The sequence below is a fragment of the Vicia villosa genome, unplaced genomic scaffold (assembly GCF_029867415.1).
Source record: "Vicia villosa cultivar HV-30 ecotype Madison, WI unplaced genomic scaffold, Vvil1.0 ctg.000195F_1_1_2_unsc, whole genome shotgun sequence".
Lineage (NCBI taxonomy): Eukaryota > Viridiplantae > Streptophyta > Magnoliopsida > Fabales > Fabaceae > Vicia > Vicia villosa.
In genome coordinates, this window is record NW_026705065.1 from 42,342 (window position 1) to 63,575 (window position 21,234).

Sequence of the window (21,234 nt, forward strand, 5' to 3'; positions counted from 1 at the left end):
TTAATATTTATTTATGTTCATGTTTTCTTCTAATTTTGTTATTTATCCTATTATATTTTCTTTTGTATCAAGTTTTAACTCATTCACTTTATTTTATGTATTTGTTTGGTTAGATGATTCATCACGATTTAAAAATTGTTATTAGTATATAGTTTCATTTATGTCGGAGATTTATAATCTGAATCAAGTGTACTCAGTTTATTAACGTTATGACTATTAAAAATTTTATTACGGAAATATTCGGTATGAATTTTTCATATTTGAATATCATACGACTTTTATAAGATCTTAAGGATAAAAAATGTAATTTGTTAATAAAACCCCTTCCCTCTCCTCCTGAACCAAACATATTTTTAATTAAAACCCCTTCATTCTCCTCCCCTCTCTTATTTTGAACCAAACACTTATCTAATTAAAAAAAATTCTCACCCCTCTTATTCCCTCTATTAAAATCTCTCTCCCTCATTTGAATCAAACTGACCCTTAGGATCCGTTTGGTTGGGAGTAGATGGAGGGGAGGGGAGGGGAGGGGAGGGGAGGGGATAATTATAACAATATGTGTTTGGTTCATTTTTTATGAGGGGAGGGGAGGGGAGCAAAATCCCTCCTAGACTCACTTTTTGCTCCTCTCCAAATTGGAGGGATTTGGAGGGGAGGGAAGATTCAATAATTATAGTTTTATTATTTTCCCTATTTTAACCTCAATTATTTTTTTTAATTCCAAAATTGTCCTTATTGAATCATTAAAGACTAAATTTTTTTCTCTGTATTATTTCACGTTTATTTTTTTTTCTATTGTATGGTTTTTTTCCTTTTATTTTGTTGAAGTTTCCTTTTTTATATTAAGTTATTTTTTAATAATAATAACATCCTTATATTTATATCAGTTTTTTTTATAATATATGATAGTAATAAGGTTTTTTTTATTATAATAATAATAATAATAATAATAATAATAATAATAATAATAGTAATAATAATAATATACAAAATATGCAAATATAATATATTTATGTTATAAATAAAAATTTTAACTCTAATATTATCTGTTCTATTTTTTAATATTTTAATATTATTTTATTTATTTTTAATTATAAAAATTATTTTATTGAGTTAGATGAATGAGATGATCAGATAATGGTTTGATTTGCGTTGAAGATATATAATTCAACTAATATGTGTTGTTGTTTACGATTATATTATGGTTTATGAATGAACAAGTTATTATTTGGTGAAATTTACTCAATACTATTATTATTTAGAATTATATTGTTATTTAGAATTATATTTACTAAGTACAAATAATAATATTTATTAAGATAAAAAGGTAAATTGATTTTAAAATCCCTCCCCTCCCCTTGTGAACCAAACATACTTTTGTTAAAAATCCCTCCCCTCCCCTCCATTCCCCTTCTTTGAACCAAACATATATTTAGTTAAATTCCCTCCCCTCCCTTCCCCTCCACCCCCTCCCCTCGAATAAATTCCCTCCCCTCCCCTCCCCTCCGTTGAACCAAACGGACCCTTAGGGTCTGTTTGCTTCAACGGAGGAGAGAAATTTTAATAAAGGGGAGTGGAAGGAATAGGGTATTTTAATTAAAAGTATGTTTGGTTCAAAAGAGGGGGAAGGGGAGGAAGGAGTTTTAATCAGAAATTTGTTTGGTTCAGGAGGGGAGGGGACGGATTTTAAAACTAATTTACTTTTTAACCCTTAAAATATTATAACACTCATGCTAAATTAAATAAAAACAATGTGTTATTCAAAAAAAAATTGTCAATTCACAAACAACATAGATAATCTAACACAAAATATTTAATATTTCAAATACTTTAAAATATATTAAAGCGTAAATAAAATATTGATAAATTTCATACAATAATAATATGTTCTATGATCAGATGAATTATTTTATCATCTTGATGATCCATCTAATTCCATAAAATATTTATAAAATTAGATTATAGATAATATATATAGCTCATATACTATAATACAACACATGAATTATAAAACAATTAAGTTCTTACCAACAAAATAATAAATAAAAATGAATACAATAAAACATGTGAAAAAATAAAGAATGTTAAGTTAGCATATTAATAAAAAATAATAGAGTTGTCGTAAAAAAATGGAGGAATTCTAATAAGGCGACAAAAATTAATGTATAATATATATTAAAAACAATTTAGGATTTTAATTAAAAAGTGAGGATAATTTTATCAATATAACAAAATTTTTTTTATCATAACTCCTCTCCCTCCCCTCCCCTCCAAATCCCTCAAATTTGGAGGAAACACAAAATTGCTCCAAGAGGGAATTGATTACCTCCGATCTCCTCCTCTCATAAAAAATTGAACCAAACATAATTAACTTTAAATATTCCCTCCCCTCCCCTCCAAAACCCCCGACCAAACGAACCCTTAGAGTGTTAACCTTGCAAATCCACATCAATCTGTTGTACTAAAAATTATCATCATTAGATTGAAAAATCTCATTTCTATCTCATTTTTTATTCTTGGTTCCAACACGAAACATAAACGTTTAAATCAATTCATTAAAGATCTAAAAATGCATAGCTCATGTGAATCGATCCAATGAATAAATTTAAGGTCTAAAACAAACTCATGAACCAATTGATCAATTGTTTGAATAGTTTCACCTTCCAAATATTCCTAAATAATCACTTGAATCGGTTTAAACATGACTTGTTGATTTCATTTAAAGAACCTTTTAATTGTTTTTCATTAGAATTTTATGTTTGTAACCTTTTAAAAAAAGGGGAAATTACACTGACCTCCCTTGAGGTCGGTTCAAATGACACCCCCTCTAATTTTAAAATATGCACTAATTTCTCTTAAACTTAAATATACCAACAAAATATTTTAGTTACATATAATGTCATATATATATATATATATATATATATATATATATATATATATATATATATGACATTATCTACGATTTCTGTAACTAAAATATTTCGTTGGTATATTTCGTAGATAATGTCATATATATATATATATATATATATATATATATATATATATATATATATATATATATATATATATATATATATATATATATATATATATATATATATATATATATATATATATATATATATATATATATATATATATATATATATATATATATATATATATATATATATAAGAGTGTTACTAAAAATTAGAAGGGAGTGTTGTTGTTATTTTAATAAATCTCAGGAAAGGTTAGTGCATAATTTAAAACTAAAGGGAGTGTGAGTGCAGTTTTAATAAATCTCAAGGGAGGTAATAGGAATTTCCCCAATAGTATTATTCTTGAGATGAAAAGTGATGTATATTTTCATTTACTAAGATGATTAAGTGTTGAGTGGTACTGGGTTGTTGAAGATAAGGGGTCTACAAGTGTAATTGCTCCCTCTAGAATATGGTAAACTCCATTTTAGAAATAGTGAAAGTTATTCTCATGATTTCCATTAGGGACTGGATTGGATTACACAAGAGGATAAGCAATTGAATAGGTATAAATAACAGTGTCATCTTCTTAACCTGCAACTTAATTCACATTGTTTAGGGGCACTTACAATTGAGTAAATATTTTAACTATTGAATAGACATGGTTTATGATTCTGTACCATATTCTAATGCAACATCAATTCAAGACATTTCTTCGTATATTGTTTATTGTAAACTCAATTTTGGTGTAAAACATAAGACTCTACAAGAGCTGCAACATATCCACAACGTTCTTTTGAGATGAGGAACAAAACAAACGAAGCAGAGCCCGCCAAAATTCAGGAAGGTTCCACCCCTTTTCAAAATCCATCATCCCACATGTAGGAGATAAAAAAAAAAACTTTTATTTCATTTTACAAACTAAGTAGCCCAACAGCAAGACCTAGAAACCCTAAAAATTGACTACAAAATAACCAAAGAGAAAGCTCTACATGAAATAGCTCAGTGTTTGTTTTATTCTTGAACCACCTTCACCATATAGTTCATTCCAATGTACAAGCTGTGTCATATTTACTGAGTCAGGAGAAATACTGGCACACACCTGCATCAATCAATACAAAACAAAGTTGTTGTACATATTACTTTTAAAAAAAGAGATTTAGAAGAAGCAACACTTCATACCTGTTGGTGAGCATGTTTAAAGTCTTTCATGTTTAAAGATCGGATGTCCCCGCTGTTACATAATGCAGGAGCAGGTCGACCTTCTTCTAGAGCACTAGCACGTTCCTGTAATGCATCAAACTCATGAGATCTAAGTCGTCTCCTTTTACCCTCCAAGTAGCAGAATTAACTCAAGTTGACTATAAATACAATGATTCATGTATTTATCCCAACAGCATGAATCTTTATCGTCAAAAGCTATATAAAGTATAAACCACTAGAAACATCAAGCATAACAACAATGTAAGATCGAATGAGCCATACCTTTTTTTCCTTTTCTAATATCTCTTTAATTGGACAATGAGCAGCAGTTACACACAAATTCTGCATCATAAGAGAAACACCAGATATTCACTAAAAATAATAACACTAAGATTTAAAAGTCTAGGGGTAACATGAGTAAGAACACGAGCAACCTTAAGATCACTTCCGGAATATCCATCAGTCATACTTGCAACTGCATCCAAATCAACATCAGGAGACAATTCCTCTTTTGCAAGTATAACTTTCAATATTTTAGCTCTATTTGGAGCATCTGGCAAATTTATCATCAATCTGCATCACAGACATTACAAAAACTTGAACATGCCCCATATCACAAAACAATAGGAAGAAGAAATCAAAGAAGAGTATGGTATCTACCTTCGTGGTAGCCTCCTAATGACAGCCTCGTCTAGGTCAAAAGGCCTGTTAGTGGCAGCAAGCACAAGAACTCGTTCAGAACCCTTTGTACGTAAACCATCCCAATTAACCATGAATTCATTTTTCATTCTCCGCATGGCCTCGTGCTCCCCTGGATTTTCTCTTCGACCCAACATGCTGTCAACCTGAAACAAAGCTAGTTATGTCTGATGAATCAATACAAACCAATACAATTTCGCTCAAAAAGGCTTACTTCATCAATAAATATAACACTAGGAGCAGCTTTACTCGCCAGAGAGAAAACAGCTTTCACGAACTTCTCAGCTTCACCAAACCACTGGAGCAAGGAGCAAGAACAAAAGTTTGACATGCAGAAAAAATTGACAGAGGTTGGATCAAAATACACCCAGTGAGGCATAAATTGGACCTTAGACATAATCTTTGACATAGAAATGTTGATGAAGTTTGCACCAGCTTCAGTTGCAATTGCCTTTGCAAGCATTGTTTTGCCTGTTCCAGGGGGGCCAAATAATAGGATACCCTTGCATGGCTACACAAAGGGTTGTTCAAAACGTGAGCAGATAATAAGTTCACAGCCAGTTATCACCGAAAAAATTTACATCAATTTTTTTAAGAAATGACTTAATCTAAAATCTAAATTGAGCTTAAACTGAATCAGAAAAAATTATTTTCTGAATTGAGCTTAAACCGAATAGCTGAGTAATTACAATGTGTAGCAATCTATACAGACTGAGTTTGCTGCTGCTAAGGAAATCTAATTAGCTAGTTACCAAGGAGGCTTGGGTAGTTACAAGAAAACAGTAAGGTGCAGAAGACTATGTGAGATCTCATGAGCTTGTGTAAATGTACTCCCAAATAATGACTAAAAATCAATTTCTTAAAACCAGTTGCCCACAGCCACAGGAGATGCTTTTAGCTTACAGATGTCAATTAGGTTAAGTGGGGCCAGAGTGCAGACATCAAATGCTTGTTTTTGCTTAGAATTTAATTTAACCCCGCAAACCCAGCTTGTAAAATGAGGTATAGCCACCGCTTATAATCACTACTCAATGCGAGACTATCCAGAATTGGATATTTTGAGCATGACCCTACTGGCCTGATAATAACACATTGCTCAACGAATCTAAAAGATGATATATGATATCATCTTAAAATATGAGTTGGACCATACTAAATCCAACAAAACAAGCCTGTAAATGTGAGACTCTAAACAAGAATAAAGCCTATTAAAAGCATCATAAAAATCCATTAAGCTAAACTAACTAGTGAAAGAGCATGCAACAAAAAGAGGAATATCTTAGGAATCTATCTCACAATTTACAAACCAGACATAAAGAGCAAAAACCTGATAAACAATAAGTTGAATTTCAATATTTAAAGGAAGTAAAACCTTGGTTAATTGCCCTTTACAGAAAAGCTCAGGCCTCTGCAAAGGAAGCATCACCAACTCCTTCAGCGTATCCTTAACATTTTCAAGAGCCCCAATATCATCAAAAGTAACATTGATGTCGCTTGGTGGAATAACATCAGCCAAAAGTCTATTTTCAAAATCATTTTCTGTTACAATATCCTGTTTTCAGACAATACAACAAGCAGGATGATTTAGAGGATAGTGTTCGTGAAAGAAGTTGGTCAAACTCTTCCAACAGAATAACTTATAAGGAACAAAGCATGAATGAACATCTAAACAGCAAAAGAGCATAACAATCACCTTATGAGAGTTCTTCATGCCTTTTGACTCATTTTGGAGAGACTGCAACATCCCACATCCATAATGGATGCTGGGGAATAACATAATGGCATTACCATTGTTAAACTTCAATTAAGGACATGTATTATTATAAACAAGTCGATAAGCATAGTGCAGGCTAGTAATTACTTCTCACACGACAATATAAGCTTTGAATCTGGATTAGCTTCCAAATTCTGCATGTGGTGGTGGCTTAGAGCCCAACTAATGATCTTCTTTGCATCTGCAATGTAGCAAGCATGATATAGGATCAAGAGTTGTGTGGCAAATCCTATGTCCTTTAACTTTAGTTAATTCTCTTTATTTTTATTTGCCATTATTACCATTGTAATTCCTTTTCCTATATAACCAGTCCAAGACTGTAGGAAAAAAATATGAAAGTATGTTTCCCTTTACTTTCTACTTTCTTAAGCACTTAATGGTGGAGAACATACTTTCATTCGTAAGTGTCTGATCTTTAATGCACAAGGTCTCAAGTCCTTCTTCATATTCAATTCCAAAACGGCTCAAAACCTATAAATAAAGCTTGTTAGGCCGTAATTATTGTAATTTAAGAATCTAATTGCAACTGTGAACAATCAAATAAATAACTGATTTCAAGGGGCTTTGAACTTTCAACTAATTTGTAAAATAATCCATTATAGGACTTGTATCAGAAACTACTAAATGAAAAGGCTTAAGTAGAATGTCAGCTTCAATACAATATTTTTTTTTAAATGAAAGCCTTGAAATAAAACTTTGAATGGTAAATCATGCAATGTGAGAGAAACAAGGTATAGCCGCTCATAAAAAAACACCCTCGCCTACCAGACCATTCTTACAAAACTGATATGAGAGAGACATCCAAAGGATAAGAAAGCAGTGATACACGAGTATCATTTAGAAATAAAATCCTAAGGATAACTTGTATTAACTTTTTGACTGGTATCCAACAGTTCATGACTAAATCATACTCAAATTGCTTAGTACCATACTGAAATAATATATAAAGGAAAGAGCCGTATAGCCTCTATCTCAACATTTTTTCGCTGCAAAATATTATTTCCATTTTGCTGCATGAATTAGAAATACCATATTTTGCTGCATGAATTAAAAATACAACCAAATACAAGGTACTTACAATGTGTAGTTGATGTAAATTTGCTTTTATTTTCAAAGCCTCTACATCTCGAGCCAGCTGCTGCTTCCATGATGCTAGAAGTACCTCATCCTAATAACAACAGGAAACACATTATGAATATTATATAAGGATAATAACACAACACAACACAACTAATGACATACAGTCCACTCTATATACCTGTGGTATGTGAATTTTAATTTTATTTGGGAAAATATTAGTTAAAGCTTCATTTAGTTTTGATACTTCCCTTTCCTTGTCATGCAATTGTCCAGGACTACCCTGAAAGGTTGAAAAGACAATGTTGGTATAATTGAGAAAGCCTAAAGGAAATATTGTTAGGAAGCATGTCTGAAGATATGTATAATACAAGCATATATTAGCAATTCCTATTTCTCTCTTTTAAATTGATCGAGAAACAATGAGAAGGAGATGTGGTCATCACCAAGGTGGCCAATTCAAGAGGTGCAGCCTTATTGCTACCAAGACTTTTTAAAAGTAAACCAGCGGGATGCGGCTGCAGACCAGCGGGATGCAACTGCAGCTAAAACAGTTATATATCAATGATGTGAATGACTTAAACGCAAATTCAAACAGGGAATGGAGGGATGTTTTAAAGGCACAAATATATAAAATTATCCACTTTGTATATCACTAAAACATGGTTTTTCAATTCAAATTAAGAAAATATATATAAATCCCATAATATGTAAAAACCCATATTCTCATAGACTAACTAATTCATTCTTTCAAGAATATTTTAAGCAAATAAACCAAATGAAATCCAAATGAAACCCAAAAGAAAAATTTCCAGGGACTGTCGGTTGCAAAGTTTAGAATGCTTTTCTAAAAAGATGAATAGCTTACAATTGAAAAGTTGGACGCTAGTTACTAGTAGTTTTATAAATATAAAACCTAATTGGAAATCCAATATAACATAGGGCTCTAGAGATCAATTTAACCAAAAGAAATTATTACCTTCTTCTTGCAATTGCCATTGTCAGGAAGAGTGTGTGAACCTATTACCACCACATTCTTTGGAAGTGTATCAAGTTTATGTCTAAATGAAAATGGACATCCCTTTCCAACTATTGACTTCTCGGCATTTTTCATGAACAAAATGAATGGTGTACTTCTACTCTCCCTATAAACAACCTGAAATAAAAACAAGTATAATATGTAACCGATGGATTGAGGCCAAAATTTAGACCACAAGTAGAATAAAAAGTGACCTCAAACAATGTATTAATATGTAATTTGTCCAGTACTGCCGCACCACTGTTTTCCAAATGAAGATCATTGACTGGAAATAGAAAAATTGTAAGTTACAAGAATATATAATATCCAGAAATATAAGTGATGTATTAGAGGTAAGATGTTACCATTGCAGAAAAAGCCTCGACCAGCCTCAGATGCACCTCCAAGATCAAGGCCGTCATGTATGAGTTCGTCAAATCTCACACCAATTTTTTTAGAGTGTGGATTATCATCAAATAGCAAGACAATCTTTCCCTGACTACCATTAGTTGGGCCCCTATATGCGAAAATGCTATTAAGAGGCTTGATGAATTAAATTTGTGGGGTGGGGTGGGGTGGGGGATACATATATTTTCCAGAAAAGAGGAGAGAATATGAAAGTGAAGACTTAATTGCACTTTTCAAATTTTAAAGTATGGTTTCTATATCTATATTATAGCTAAAGTGAGGTTTTTGCCTCCCAATAAATTATTGGGTGAATCAAATCCCTCAATTTTTTAGATTGTTATAACTCAAACCCTCCATCACTAAACAAATTTTAAATTCTCAAACTCTTATTTTCAATCGATTGCCAAATCTCACATCAGTGGTATAATCAATTCAATTTAATCATACACTTCATTAAAAAGTACAAATTGTCAATAAGGATTGTTTCAATAACACTTCAATTAGGCATATAAAGATCCATTAACTACACTTCATCACCAGATATAAAAAGTTGCTCCAGCATGTTTGTTCACGGTAACTTATGCTCATTGGTTCATCTAACAAGTGCAAATTGTTATACACAACAGTTTATCGATAAGAAAAAAATAAATAAATTCAGAATAGTTTTCGACAAACTTGTACCTTGAAGATGTTTCATGCAAGCCATCAAAAGAAGGGCAGCTAAACTTCACTCTATCACCTGCATTATGCATGGAAAATACAAACAATTTGAGATTAACATATGAAGTTTGTACACTCGCTGACACTAACATGAAACATGACACAACATAAACATAAATTACAAATACTTTTCTTAATTTTAAAATATAAAATTAAGGAAAACGGTTCATAAAGTATAATTTATAATGGCATAGAGTTTCAAGATTTATAATAACTTGACATACGCCATATTTGTGAAAATAAAATTTAAAAGTTGGAGAAAAAAAAGTTGGTATGTGACAAAGCACCCCATTCTTTTTTTTATCAAGGTTGCTTAAAAGTTCAATAGTTTGGTTAAATAGCCAGTGGCCAACAGCCCGCATAGTAAAAAACAAAATATATACACAAAATAAGCTAAGCTGAATCTTATATCCAGAACAATAAAATTATAACAGCATATTTTGGAACTGAAATTCACTAAATGAATTTTAAAATGTGAGCTTAAAACAGCAGGCAAAGAGAAACCATAATAGAACAATCTGATATAGTCATGAAATTTGGAGTACAAATTTTGAATCGTACATGTAATGAGTATGTAATAGAAATCAATACCAAAGTACAAATTCATAATAACGACTGACTTTTATTTATGGCAGAATGTGCTTACAACATGCACATAATTGCAACATATACATAATTTAAACAAAAAACTAAAGAAATAAGTAGTATACTATTAAAAGACAAATCCTACCCAAGAAAATCGAGAGTCTTGGTCTCTCCCTCCCAAAACCATTCAAAAACTATCTCATAATAAGTTTCTCATATCCTTTCCCTATTTATTCCTAAATTAAATAATATAACTGTCACAATAACTTTTCATAACTGCCATCAGAAGAAGTCTAACAGTATGTTATATCGTTTACATGTCGGACATAGGCACAGGTGCGCAGCACCTAAAACGGTGTGCATGTGCTTAATGTTAAGCAAAAGAAGCTAAAAGAAAGATAGGTAAGAAGGATCACATGCCTAATTTGAATAAGCATTTTTTGGCTGTCACAGTGGTAGATGGTATTTTATCATGATCCAAATTATGTTGAGACTCAAGGCCAGTTGAATTGGATGTCTCTGAAGAGCAAAACAAATGCAAAAGCAAATGGCTATCAAATATGAGCAACTTAGCTCCAAAGTGTTTTGCAAGTGCTTTTGCCAACGTCTCCTGATATATTTCTGATCCTGCAAAACAACAGAATTTGGCAATTAAGGGGAAAAATCACTTGGAGTGAAAATAAAGGAAACAGAAAAGAAACATCCACACACCAGCTGGTCCCAATAGAGAAATACGAGGGTTTATGGCAATAAGATCATCTTGAGTGTAATTTTGATGTTCTTTAGGCTTCAGGTGTATAAAGCATGCAGCGACCAAGACATTCTTTGTGTTCGCACTGCAAATAAATAAGTGATAGATTTATATATCAAAGAAAGGAGCTACTATTAACAATTCATCAAAGAAATAATGACCTCAAGAACAGTACATGAAAGGTTCAAGCAAGACGCATAAATAAATAACAGATTTATAAACAAATTCTTAAACGAAATCGCATGTATTGTGCCATTTTCGAATCCTAACTGAAACTAGGTATTTCTAGAAAAGAAAGCTACATGTAAAATGAGAGCTAGTATTTAATTTGGAAATCCTACTTATAAGAGCAGCACTTAGGCATAAATTCAAACACATTGGACAAACTCAAATATTAAAAAGAAAAGTTTACTGTGTTCATGAGTAATGACAACACAGTAGATATAGAGGAGAACAGAAATATACCTTAAATAGTATGGGAAGTTGTCAAAAGAAATTTCTATTTCTTTTCCATCCAGTATTGCAGCACCAAGATCTTCTTTAAATGCTGAACAGTTTTCAGTTACATCACAGAGAGTAGAAAAACGAAAGACTTCAGTAGGGTCTGTTTTGAATTTAGGACGAGAAGGCGATTTCAGTATTGTCTTAATGTCACTTTGACATTCCTCATTCACAAAATTCCGCTGCTGGAAAATCTAGGTTTAAGGTAAATTAAGAAAAATCACCCATGCAAAGACAAGTTAAAAGACAAAAAGGGAAGTTGGAGTTTGGACAATCAAGAAATAATATATATTCGCACTTCATGAAGCTACCAGGAACTGAACAAACTAAAAGGATACATATAAGTGATTTCCCACCACTTCAAAAACCACCTCATCACCCGAGTAAAGCGTAATTATGGTATTCGTATTCACAGGTAACCCATTTACTAGCACAGATCCTTTGCTGCCAGTACTTTCTAGCACAGCTACTTCACTTCCCGAGCACTAGTCATTTCCAAAAACAACACTAATCATACTGCACATACATATCTTAGGTATTCTCCTTAAATAACTATATAGAAGGAAAAAAATCAAAGCATATAACAACGTAGCATTACAAGATTAGAGAACTTTGTGAAACAGGGACCAGTAAAATGAAAATATGTTGCATGTGCTTACTATTGTGTTTAATTAAGAACCTATATACACACAATTATATCAATATGTCCAACTCCCTAAAGTAAACTTTATCAAGTCTTCAAAAGTACCTCAGCACGTCTGATCGTGCATAAACATTCACATAAAGGCCGATCCTTCAATACCATGTGGCAGCTTCTACTGGAACCAATTGTAAAATTTGATTCGAAAACATCCACATTTGGAGTCTGCAGCAGTATCAAGATCCCAAATTAAAATGTTTTGAACTAGATATATCTGATAATCTTGCAGATAAGAACACGAATTGGTTTTCATTTGTCTATTTGTCTCATTACAGATTATGGAGGGTTCTTATCTATAACTCTAAAAAAATCTTCCAAAGCTACAATACATGTGGAGTGAACAGTGATGATCACAGTGGCAACTAAAATCGTTATTTGAATGAACATGAATTTACCTCTGCAGTCTGTGACAACAAACGGCACCATGCAGTATCTACAACTACTAAAAAATTCCGCCGACCTGTCTGAATAACTTCATATCACCAAAAACAAAATCATGAAAATCAAACTCTTGTTGCAATATTACCGAATTTGAAATAAATAAGAACAAATTCAAACGAAATGCTTAGCGCTAACGTGTTCTTTTAGAGAACGGCCTTAATCTCAGTTTCTCCGGCGAACCACCATCGTCAACCTGAAAAACAAGAAGAGACAGTAATGCTTTTACTGGCGCGAATTCCACAAAACCGAACCGAGATTGAAAACTGGAAAGAAGGAGGAAAGAGGAAAAACCTTGTGTGGTTCTGAAGTGCTCGTTTTCTTCAGCGAACCGCCATCGTCGACCTGAAAAACAAGAAGATACAGTAATGCTTTTACTGGCGCGAATTCCACAAAACCGAACCGAGATTGAAAAGCGGAAAGAAGGAGGAAAGAGGAAAAACCTTGTGTGGTTCTGGAGTGCTCTTTTTCTCCGGCGAACCGCCATCGTCAACCTGAAAAACAAGAAGATACAGTAATGCTTTTACTTGCGCGAATTCCACAAAACCGAACCGAGATTGAAAAGCGGAAAGAAGGAGGAAAGAGGAAAAACCTTGTGTGGTTCTGGAGTGCTCTTTTTCTCCGGCGAACTGCCATCGTCGACCTGAAAAACAAGAAGACGCGGTGATGCTTTTAGTGGCGCGAATTCGCTGAAACTGGAAGAATGAAGAATGAAGAAAGATGAAAAACCTTATGGCGTTTTGGTGGGGAAGGATTATTATCTTCAGAGGACGAAGATTTTTTGGAAGACATGGATTCACTGCGTCTTCTTGAAATCGCGCTTCTTTTCTCTTTCCGTTTTCTTTCAAAAAAAAGAAAGAGCTTTTGCGTTTCTAACTTTTTCTGTTAGTTGATTCTTCGTTTTTATAATGGAGAATTATTATTGTGCGCCAAAATTTTAAATGTAGTATAAAATTTTAAATGTAGTATTACGTTTGTAGAAAAGAATAATAACTTGGTTTATAAATGATTTTTCACTATTCATTCATAAAATAAAAGTTATAAAATTAAAAGAAGAAAATAATAAATTAAAAAGCTTAATATCATCAACTATCAAATACTCTATTTACGAATTTTCAACCTTTTATGTTCTCCCTTTTAATGTCGCTTTTGTTTATAAAATAAAACTCAACTTTTTTGTTCTTCAACTTCACTTCCTTTAAGCATTTCTGTCAATTTATTATTTTAATAAAATTAGAATTAAAAAAAAAAAAACTTAAATACATAAACAAGAGAAGGGAGACATCAATAATAAAGAGGGAAAAATTGTCAACTTTAAATTAAAGTATCAAATTACATTAATATCCCAATATTGTTGTTTTAAACAATTCATTCTACAAAGAGTAGTGGGATTTTTTTTTTTACAATTTCTTTGTAGGCCTCCTAAGAAGGAGAATCCCTGCTAAAAATCTTAAAATATCTTATGTATTTTCGAAAATCTTTCTTTTCTAGATCTTTTTAGAATTCGGAGATGCATCTTTGAAAAATATCAATTTAGGGGTGTTTTCGGAGATACATCTCCGAAAACACCATTTTCACATTTTTTAGGTGTTTCAGAGATGCAACTCTGAAATATGCCGAAAACTATTTTTTTTTGTTTTCTAAACAATGTTTAGTCTCGTATTTTAAATTAAACGACAATGCTTGCTATAAACTAAATATAACACGCAAATTGAAATAAAATACTAATATTATATAAATAAAAATGTCAAAAAATATAAATCGAATACAATAAAGTCAACAATAAAAAATAAATCGGAACCAACTACTGAGTATGCCTAACCCTAACTCCCTGGGATTTCCTCTGTCTCGTATAGGCCGCTTTACCGGACGCGTCACCGACCATCCTCTCCATGATGGCAACTGCCTCTGAACCGCCGTGCTCGATGATACCCCAGTCCAATGCGTCCCGCCCAAGCATCTCTATCCGCTGGCATATCCGCAGGAGATCAGGGGCATGGTCATCCTCGGCTTGCTGGTTCTCCAATATCTCCTCGTGTGCTGGCCTAGGAGCTCCGGGAGCATCGGGTGTCATCAGAGGATGTGACACCCGATAAAAGCATGTCACATACCCCTCTACATAATGCCACTCCTTGGTGGCCGGATACGCCGATACTCCTCCGGGACCAAATGATGCGCCCAGTCCTCAAATATAGCAGTGAGCTCCACTCGGGTAACTGTGTCGGGAACAGCCTCAAACGGTGACCTCGGTATCATCTGCACACGTCAAAACTGCCTCATGCACCGCTCCGGCATATACCTCACCATGGTGTTGGCCCCGCATGCCAACCATCCAGAGTATAACGCGATGCGGTCGAATGACACAACATCACGGTAGGCCCTGTTCAAACACAAACACAAACATGGCAGCGAACATCATCCAGTCGTCCCGATCCTGAACCGGAATATCTCAGAAGGAATGGGCATGTTCTTTTCTCTCCGGTCAAATCCCCCAAGCCGGTTATGTTTTGAAACATTCATTCCTTTGACCAACTCAAGAGGACTCTGATGTCTTTTTTCGAGGGGGAGTACAAACCCGACGAAGTCATCAGAAAGATCCAGAGGCTTAGAACAAGGACCAATTTTGAGACCGGCGAAAAAGAACGTTGGTGGGATGGCGTGGAAGGTGACGTTGATTTCGTTATAATGATGCATGGAACATATGGCATCGTGTTGACTGTTGTAAATTCTTAGATTTCTTAATTTTGAGTTGGAAATTTCAATGTAATGATGTTTTTATTCAATGAATGGATCTTTTTATCGTTGCAAATGTTCCTATTCTGATTTTTCTGATTTTTTTGAGTCTCGGTTTATTCCGTGGATACAACTACGGAAGCTTTCGTAGATGCACATACGAAACAAAACAATATTAAACAAAAAAGTATTGCTTTCGGATATGCATCTGCAATAACTGGAGGACATTTTTATCAATTTGGTGGTACGTAAGAAACACATGCGAGAGGGAGAGAAATCCTCTGTTATATTTGTGACCATTTAAACTAAAATACTACAGGAGTTTTTTATTTATCAAAAAATTATTCCACTTAAAAATTCAGTCATTCACCAAAACACTTAAATATTCGCCTTAAGTAATAAATCTAAAGATCAATAATCTAAAACATCTAGAATTGTCCCAAAAAATACTTTTAAAAAATTATAAACCGTAAAAAATCTTGATTTAATTTCACAAGATTAATATGGTCAGTCTATTTTAAAAGTTTTTAAAAAATTATAAATTGTAAGAAATCTTGGTTTAATTTCACAAGATTCATATTTTAAAAGTTTAGACGAGTGAAAGTGATAAGATTGATGAACTCAATAGAAAAGAAAAAAGAAAACAAATTGAAAATGAAAAGCAGAAAGTCGCAAATGACGAAGCGAAAATAACAGGAAGAGAAGAGATCATGAATGCAAACTAAGAAGTAAATCAAAGTGAAGTTAACAAGTAAGCATCGTTTTCTATCTTCTCCTATTCATCATCCATTCATTCCCCAAAGGACGAAACCTAACCGTAAGCAACGCTTTCTCTTTGCATCTTCAAAAATAGTTCTCGTTTTCGTAATTAGGGTTTTTCATTCATAGTTCAAAATTTTCAATTAGGGTTTTTGATTTCAAACCCAATCCATAAACGATGAACAACAACAGTAATCCACCTAAGAATACAGCGGCGCCACCGTCGTTTTTGAGCAATTCATCCATTCCGGTTAATCCCCAACCAATTCATCTTCTCACTCATTCTCAGCCACAAATGCAAGGTGCTTCATCTTCTCCTTTCCCCGGTCATTTTCAGCTATCTCAACCTCAAAACCATGTAATTTCACAACAACAACAACAACCACAACCGCAATTTGCAAACCCTCGTGCTCACCCTCAAACGCAGCAACAACAACAGTATCAACAGCAGCAACAACAACAGTATCAACAGCAGCAACAGTATCAACAGCAACAACAGTATCAACAACAAAAGCCTTTTAACCAAATGAGTAATAACACCAACAGTAATGTGGCTTCTCCTGCACCTGCGACAAATACTACAACTTCATCTGCCAAGCGGTCGCATCATAAGCAGGGTTCGCGCCCTCAGGGTTCTCCAAGTGGTAATCAAACCTCTGCCTTTAAAACTATGGAGTTAACTCCTGCTCCTATGAGGAAAAAGAGGAATTTACCTGATAATTTGATACCTGAAAAGGTGGCTAAGCTTGTTCCTGAATCTGTGCTTTATACTCGGTTACTTGAACTTGAGGCTCAGATAGATGCGGCTTTGAATAGGAAAAAGATTGATGTGCAGGAGGCTGTTAAAAGTCCTCCTTCGTTTAGGAAAACTCTTCGTGTTTATGTGTATAATACATTTTCGAATCAGACCAAATTGGATGGTGATGTTGAGGAGCCGTCTTGGTCACTCAGGATAACTGGGAGGATATTGGAAGGAGATGGTAAGGATCCTGTGGTGGAAGGGATTACGAAGAGGGAAAAACATTTGTACCCAAAGTTTTCGGCTTTCTTTAAGAAAGTTACGGTCTATTTGGATCAGGGGTTCTACCCGGATAATCATGTCATTGTATGGGATAGTGCTCGGTCGTCTGCCCAACAGGATGGTTTTGAGGTAAAGAGGAAAGGAGACAAAGAATTCACCGCGGTTATTAGGTTAGGAGTGAATTACTCGCCGGAGAAGTTTATGGTTTCTGCACCGTTGTCTAAAGTTTTAGGGATTGAGTTTGATACCCGCCCTAGAATAATGGCTGCTCTTTGGAACTATGTGAAGTTCAGGAAACTGCAGAGCCCGAATGACCCTTCATTCTTCATGTGTGATGCTTCTCTCCAAAAAGTGTTTGGGGAAGAAAAAATGAAATTCGCCATGGCTTCACAGAAGATATCACAGCATTTGTCACAACCGCAGCCTATACACCTGGAGCATAAAATCAAGCTTTCTGGAAATTGTCCAGCCGGAACTGCATGTTATGATGTGCAGGTTGATGTGCCTCTTCCACTAGAGAAAGATATGTCTTCATTCTTAACAAGTATGGAGAAGCACAAAGAGATTGATGCTTTTGATGAAGTGATTTGTTCTTCTGTAAAGAAGATTCATGATCATCTTAAGAGACGAGCTTTCCTTCTTGGTTTTAGTCAATCTCCAGCAGAGTTTATTAATACATTGATTGCTTCTCAGAGCAAGGATCTGAAGTTGCTTGCTGGAGATGCCAGTCATAATGCTGAAAATGAACAACGGTCTGAATTCTACAATCAACCATGGTAAGCATTATGCTAAGTCGCCTAATTTGATTTGTGTTCTGACTAAGAGGCATGCATGAATGTTATGTAATCTACATATTGGTTTGCTATGACATTAATGTTTTGAGTTTTTTGCTATATACTGAGAGTTGAAGAGAGCGGCATGCCTTAAATTAAACACGTCAAGTGTGCAACTTTGTCTGTGTTGGGCACTAATTTTAGAGATGACACGACACTTTAAATTACTCTGTATTTCACACTCTTTGCAGTATCCGTGTTTGTTATGTGTTCTTAGATGGTATCTAGTAGTAAATGGTCAAGGCTCCTTCAATGTGATCAAGTAAGGGTGAATACTGATAGACCGGCCCTTCATTTTTTCAGAGCATATTGCTATCTGAATCACTAAATTCAAAAACACATACATCCCTAGTTATTCATTTTAGAGACTAAGGGGTTTTTCTGTGAAGCCATATATTATGGCTTCTACAGAGTTTTGTTTGCGCTCTGAAATCGTTGGAACATTATTCAGACAGCAAAGTGTTCTAATTCTGATTTGAGGAAAGAGTTAGTAAGGGATTTCATCTAGATGTAATGTTATAGTAATGAAGATTTAGGACTCCAATTGTTTGTGCTTTTTGTATGAAAACATATTTTGTCTATGTGCAAAACATATTTAATAAAACTGGTAATAATTAGATTCATCCTCGCATGCCTGTTGTAGATCTAAATTTACTTTGGTGGAAAAATCACTTTAAAGGACTTTTTGCATATTGTATTACCATTTTATGGCTTCTAAGGAGTTTTGTTTGTGCTCTGAAGTGATGCATACATTATTCAGAGACTAGACTGCTATAAGTTTTATTTCTAAGGAGTTCTGTGTGTGCTCTAATATTATTGCCATAGGAGTGGAGGTTTAGGATCCATTCTTTTTTTTTTGTTATTTTACTATACACACATTTAAAAAACTTGGTAGTATTTCAGACAAGTTTTTCTTACAAAAAACCTCAAGTTCTTTTTAAAACAAACAAATCTATTTCATAAAAGTGCATTTTTAAAAGTTTATCTCTAGTGAGGAGGTTTAATCATTTGAACTGGGTGATGATAAACAATAAGTATGGAATATATGACTACGATGTCTTGTCGTTTTTGTTCATGTATATTAAAAGGTGTTTCTAATTGTTTTTTATTCTTATTTGAATATTTTCAGGGTTGAGGATGCTGTAATTCGCTATCTGAACAGGAAAAGTGCTCGAACTGATGCTCCATGAAGCATTTGATGGAAAATCGACCAGTCTTGTTCTGTCGTACATTTTTTGAATTAAGTAGATTGACTCAAGTTTCTGATTACCCATGGCCATGGGTTGTTGTTGGAGTCCCTTAACCATATTTGTATCCATTGATTCTCATCTACTCTTATCTCCAATTACCCAGTGGTAAATACTAACAGTTTGCTAATTTCTTGTGTCACATCAATTACTATCGTTGTAATGGTATTACTGAATATTACAGCATATTTAATGGAGATATGAATATGATAGAGAGTTTCATATCAAGATAAATTCATATATATTTTTTCTATTGGAGGAATCTTAGGTTGCAGAGTGAGTGAGTTGCATATAAATTGTTGAAATATCTTATAAGTTTAGATCAAATGTGTCTCCATGTTCTTTTATGTTTTTTATTATTGTAACAATTTGATTCTTTTAGTTGTTTTTGTTTTGAACTAGTCTTTTAAGTTACCAACCGTTTATACTGTTGGACAAAAACCATGAATCCATTATAAAAATGCTTAGGTGTCAATTGTCAGTCTTGGGTGGCAGCTAACTCAGTGACATTGTTTAAGGTTTAGGTGAATGTTGACTCTTCTTCATCTTGGAATCCCCCATCAACAATCTACTATATGTATTAATAAAAAATACATTCAAACTATCAACGTTTCCCTTCACTTTAAAATTAGAGAAATGTTAGGTTTACACCGACACCGTAGGTTACATGATTTTAATTTTAAAATATTTTTCGGTGTAAGCATAACATACCTCTTAAAATTATTACCAATGATCCCCCTTTATTTTAAAATTTTTTCACTTGGAAAACGTTAAAATATTAAAAATTTAATTTTTTAATTAATTCACTCTATTTCTACCAAAAGCTGTCACCTGTTAAATTAATATTTGACATTTTTTCAATTTTCATTTTTTTTCTCTTTTCTCATTTTTTTCAATCACTAAAATCTGTTGGTCCGCCAAAATCTGGCTCAACAATTCGTTCAATCTGTTCCGTCTTAAGCCCGTCCTTTTTATACCTGTTGACCCGTCAAAATCCACGTCACGGACATGATTTTTATGTCCATTTTCACTTGACAGACTTGTCCACCCCAGTCTTTTTTGGCGGACTTAAGGCAGAGCAGGGCGGACAACCTATTTTGTCACACCTAATTTGAGGTGGCGTCCGAGAATACATTTGTGAAATTTGAAGGTATTTCTTGAAATGTTATTTTAAATATTTAATCTTTTTATTGAAACTTTTTTTTGGATATCAAAATTTTAAAAAATACTTAATTTTGAAGCTATTTCAAATAGATTTTCATAAAAATCATTTTTGAAATATCACTTTTTTAAAAAATTACGATTTTGACCATCTTTGATCTTCAATAATATTTGTTTATGGTATAGGATATCAAAAATATTATATCAATTTTTTAAGAAACGAAAATACAAAAACATGTAATATTTTGAAAAACAGTTTTGAAAAATCTATTTTCAAAAGAAGTTAAAGGTAATGAACTGTCAGTGTAAACTAGTTTTACACCATTATCTAATAAAATTATAACATTCTGCCATGTCATATCAGTATTTTAAAATTAAAAGTGTAATTTAGTTAGATACACGCGTCTGATTAGTTGACGGTTAGTACTTGCCCTTTTTTCTCTTTTAAAAAATACAAAGGCCCTTAGTATAACTATGATTATTTTTTCCTTTCTCAATAAAAAGAAAATTTATAATTATTTAGATACTAGTACTTAGACCCGTACGACGCACGAGTTAAATATTTTTTAAGTAACAAAAATATTTTTAAAACACTTATAATTTAGAAATTTTACTTATAGTACGATTATTATTGTATAG

The 21,234-nt window shown here is 33.3% G+C and overlaps 2 protein-coding genes across 2 annotated transcripts; one reads left to right on the top strand and one right to left on the bottom strand.

The window, feature by feature from the left end:
• Positions 1 to 3,609: 3,609 nt before the first annotated feature.
• Positions 3,610 to 9,909, bottom strand: LOC131625232 (vacuolar protein sorting-associated protein 4-like). The gene is made up of 18 exons (XM_058896119.1): positions 9,828 to 9,909; positions 9,104 to 9,255; positions 8,954 to 9,024; positions 8,700 to 8,876; positions 8,167 to 8,259; positions 7,902 to 8,003; positions 7,722 to 7,811; positions 7,036 to 7,114; positions 6,731 to 6,824; positions 6,563 to 6,632; positions 6,242 to 6,421; positions 5,258 to 5,380; positions 5,084 to 5,167; positions 4,831 to 5,015; positions 4,605 to 4,743; positions 4,453 to 4,512; positions 4,150 to 4,254; positions 3,610 to 4,069 (listed from the first exon to the last, which is right to left on the bottom strand). Exons 1-18 carry the CDS (start codon positions 9,896 to 9,898, stop codon positions 3,956 to 3,958), a joined length of 1,989 nt encoding a protein of 662 aa, XP_058752102.1. The 5' UTR covers positions 9,899 to 9,909; the 3' UTR covers positions 3,610 to 3,955.
• A 6,251-nt stretch (positions 9,910 to 16,160) lies between these two features.
• Positions 16,161 to 20,094, top strand: LOC131625235 (SWI/SNF complex component SNF12 homolog). The gene is made up of 3 exons (XM_058896122.1): positions 16,161 to 16,391; positions 16,481 to 18,130; positions 19,317 to 20,094. Exons 2-3 carry the CDS (start codon positions 16,512 to 16,514, stop codon positions 19,375 to 19,377), a joined length of 1,680 nt encoding a protein of 559 aa, XP_058752105.1. The 5' UTR covers positions 16,161 to 16,391; positions 16,481 to 16,511; the 3' UTR covers positions 19,378 to 20,094.
• The last annotated feature ends 1,140 nt before the right edge of the window (positions 20,095 to 21,234 follow it).

What these genes read in the sequence shown, in the direction of transcription:
- LOC131625232 (XM_058896119.1), bottom strand. Translation starts at nt 9,898, where the DNA reads ATGCATAATGCAGGTGATAGAGTGAAGTTTAGCTGCCCTTCTTTTGAT. An exon ending in TCGAGGCTTTTTCTGCAATG is followed by an intron (nt 9,025 to 9,103) that starts GTAACATCTTAC and finishes TTCTATTTCCAG; the next exon opens with TCAATGATCTTCATTTGGAA. An exon ending in CTCTTGAATTGGCCACCTTG is followed by an intron (nt 8,004 to 8,166) that starts GTGATGACCACA and finishes TCAACCTTTCAG; the next exon opens with GGTAGTCCTGGACAATTGCA.
- LOC131625235 (XM_058896122.1), top strand. Translation starts at nt 16,512, where the DNA reads ATGAACAACAACAGTAATCCACCTAAGAATACAGCGGCGCCACCGTCG. An exon ending in GAATTCTACAATCAACCATG is followed by an intron (nt 18,131 to 19,316) that starts GTAAGCATTATG and finishes GAATATTTTCAG; the next exon opens with GGTTGAGGATGCTGTAATTC.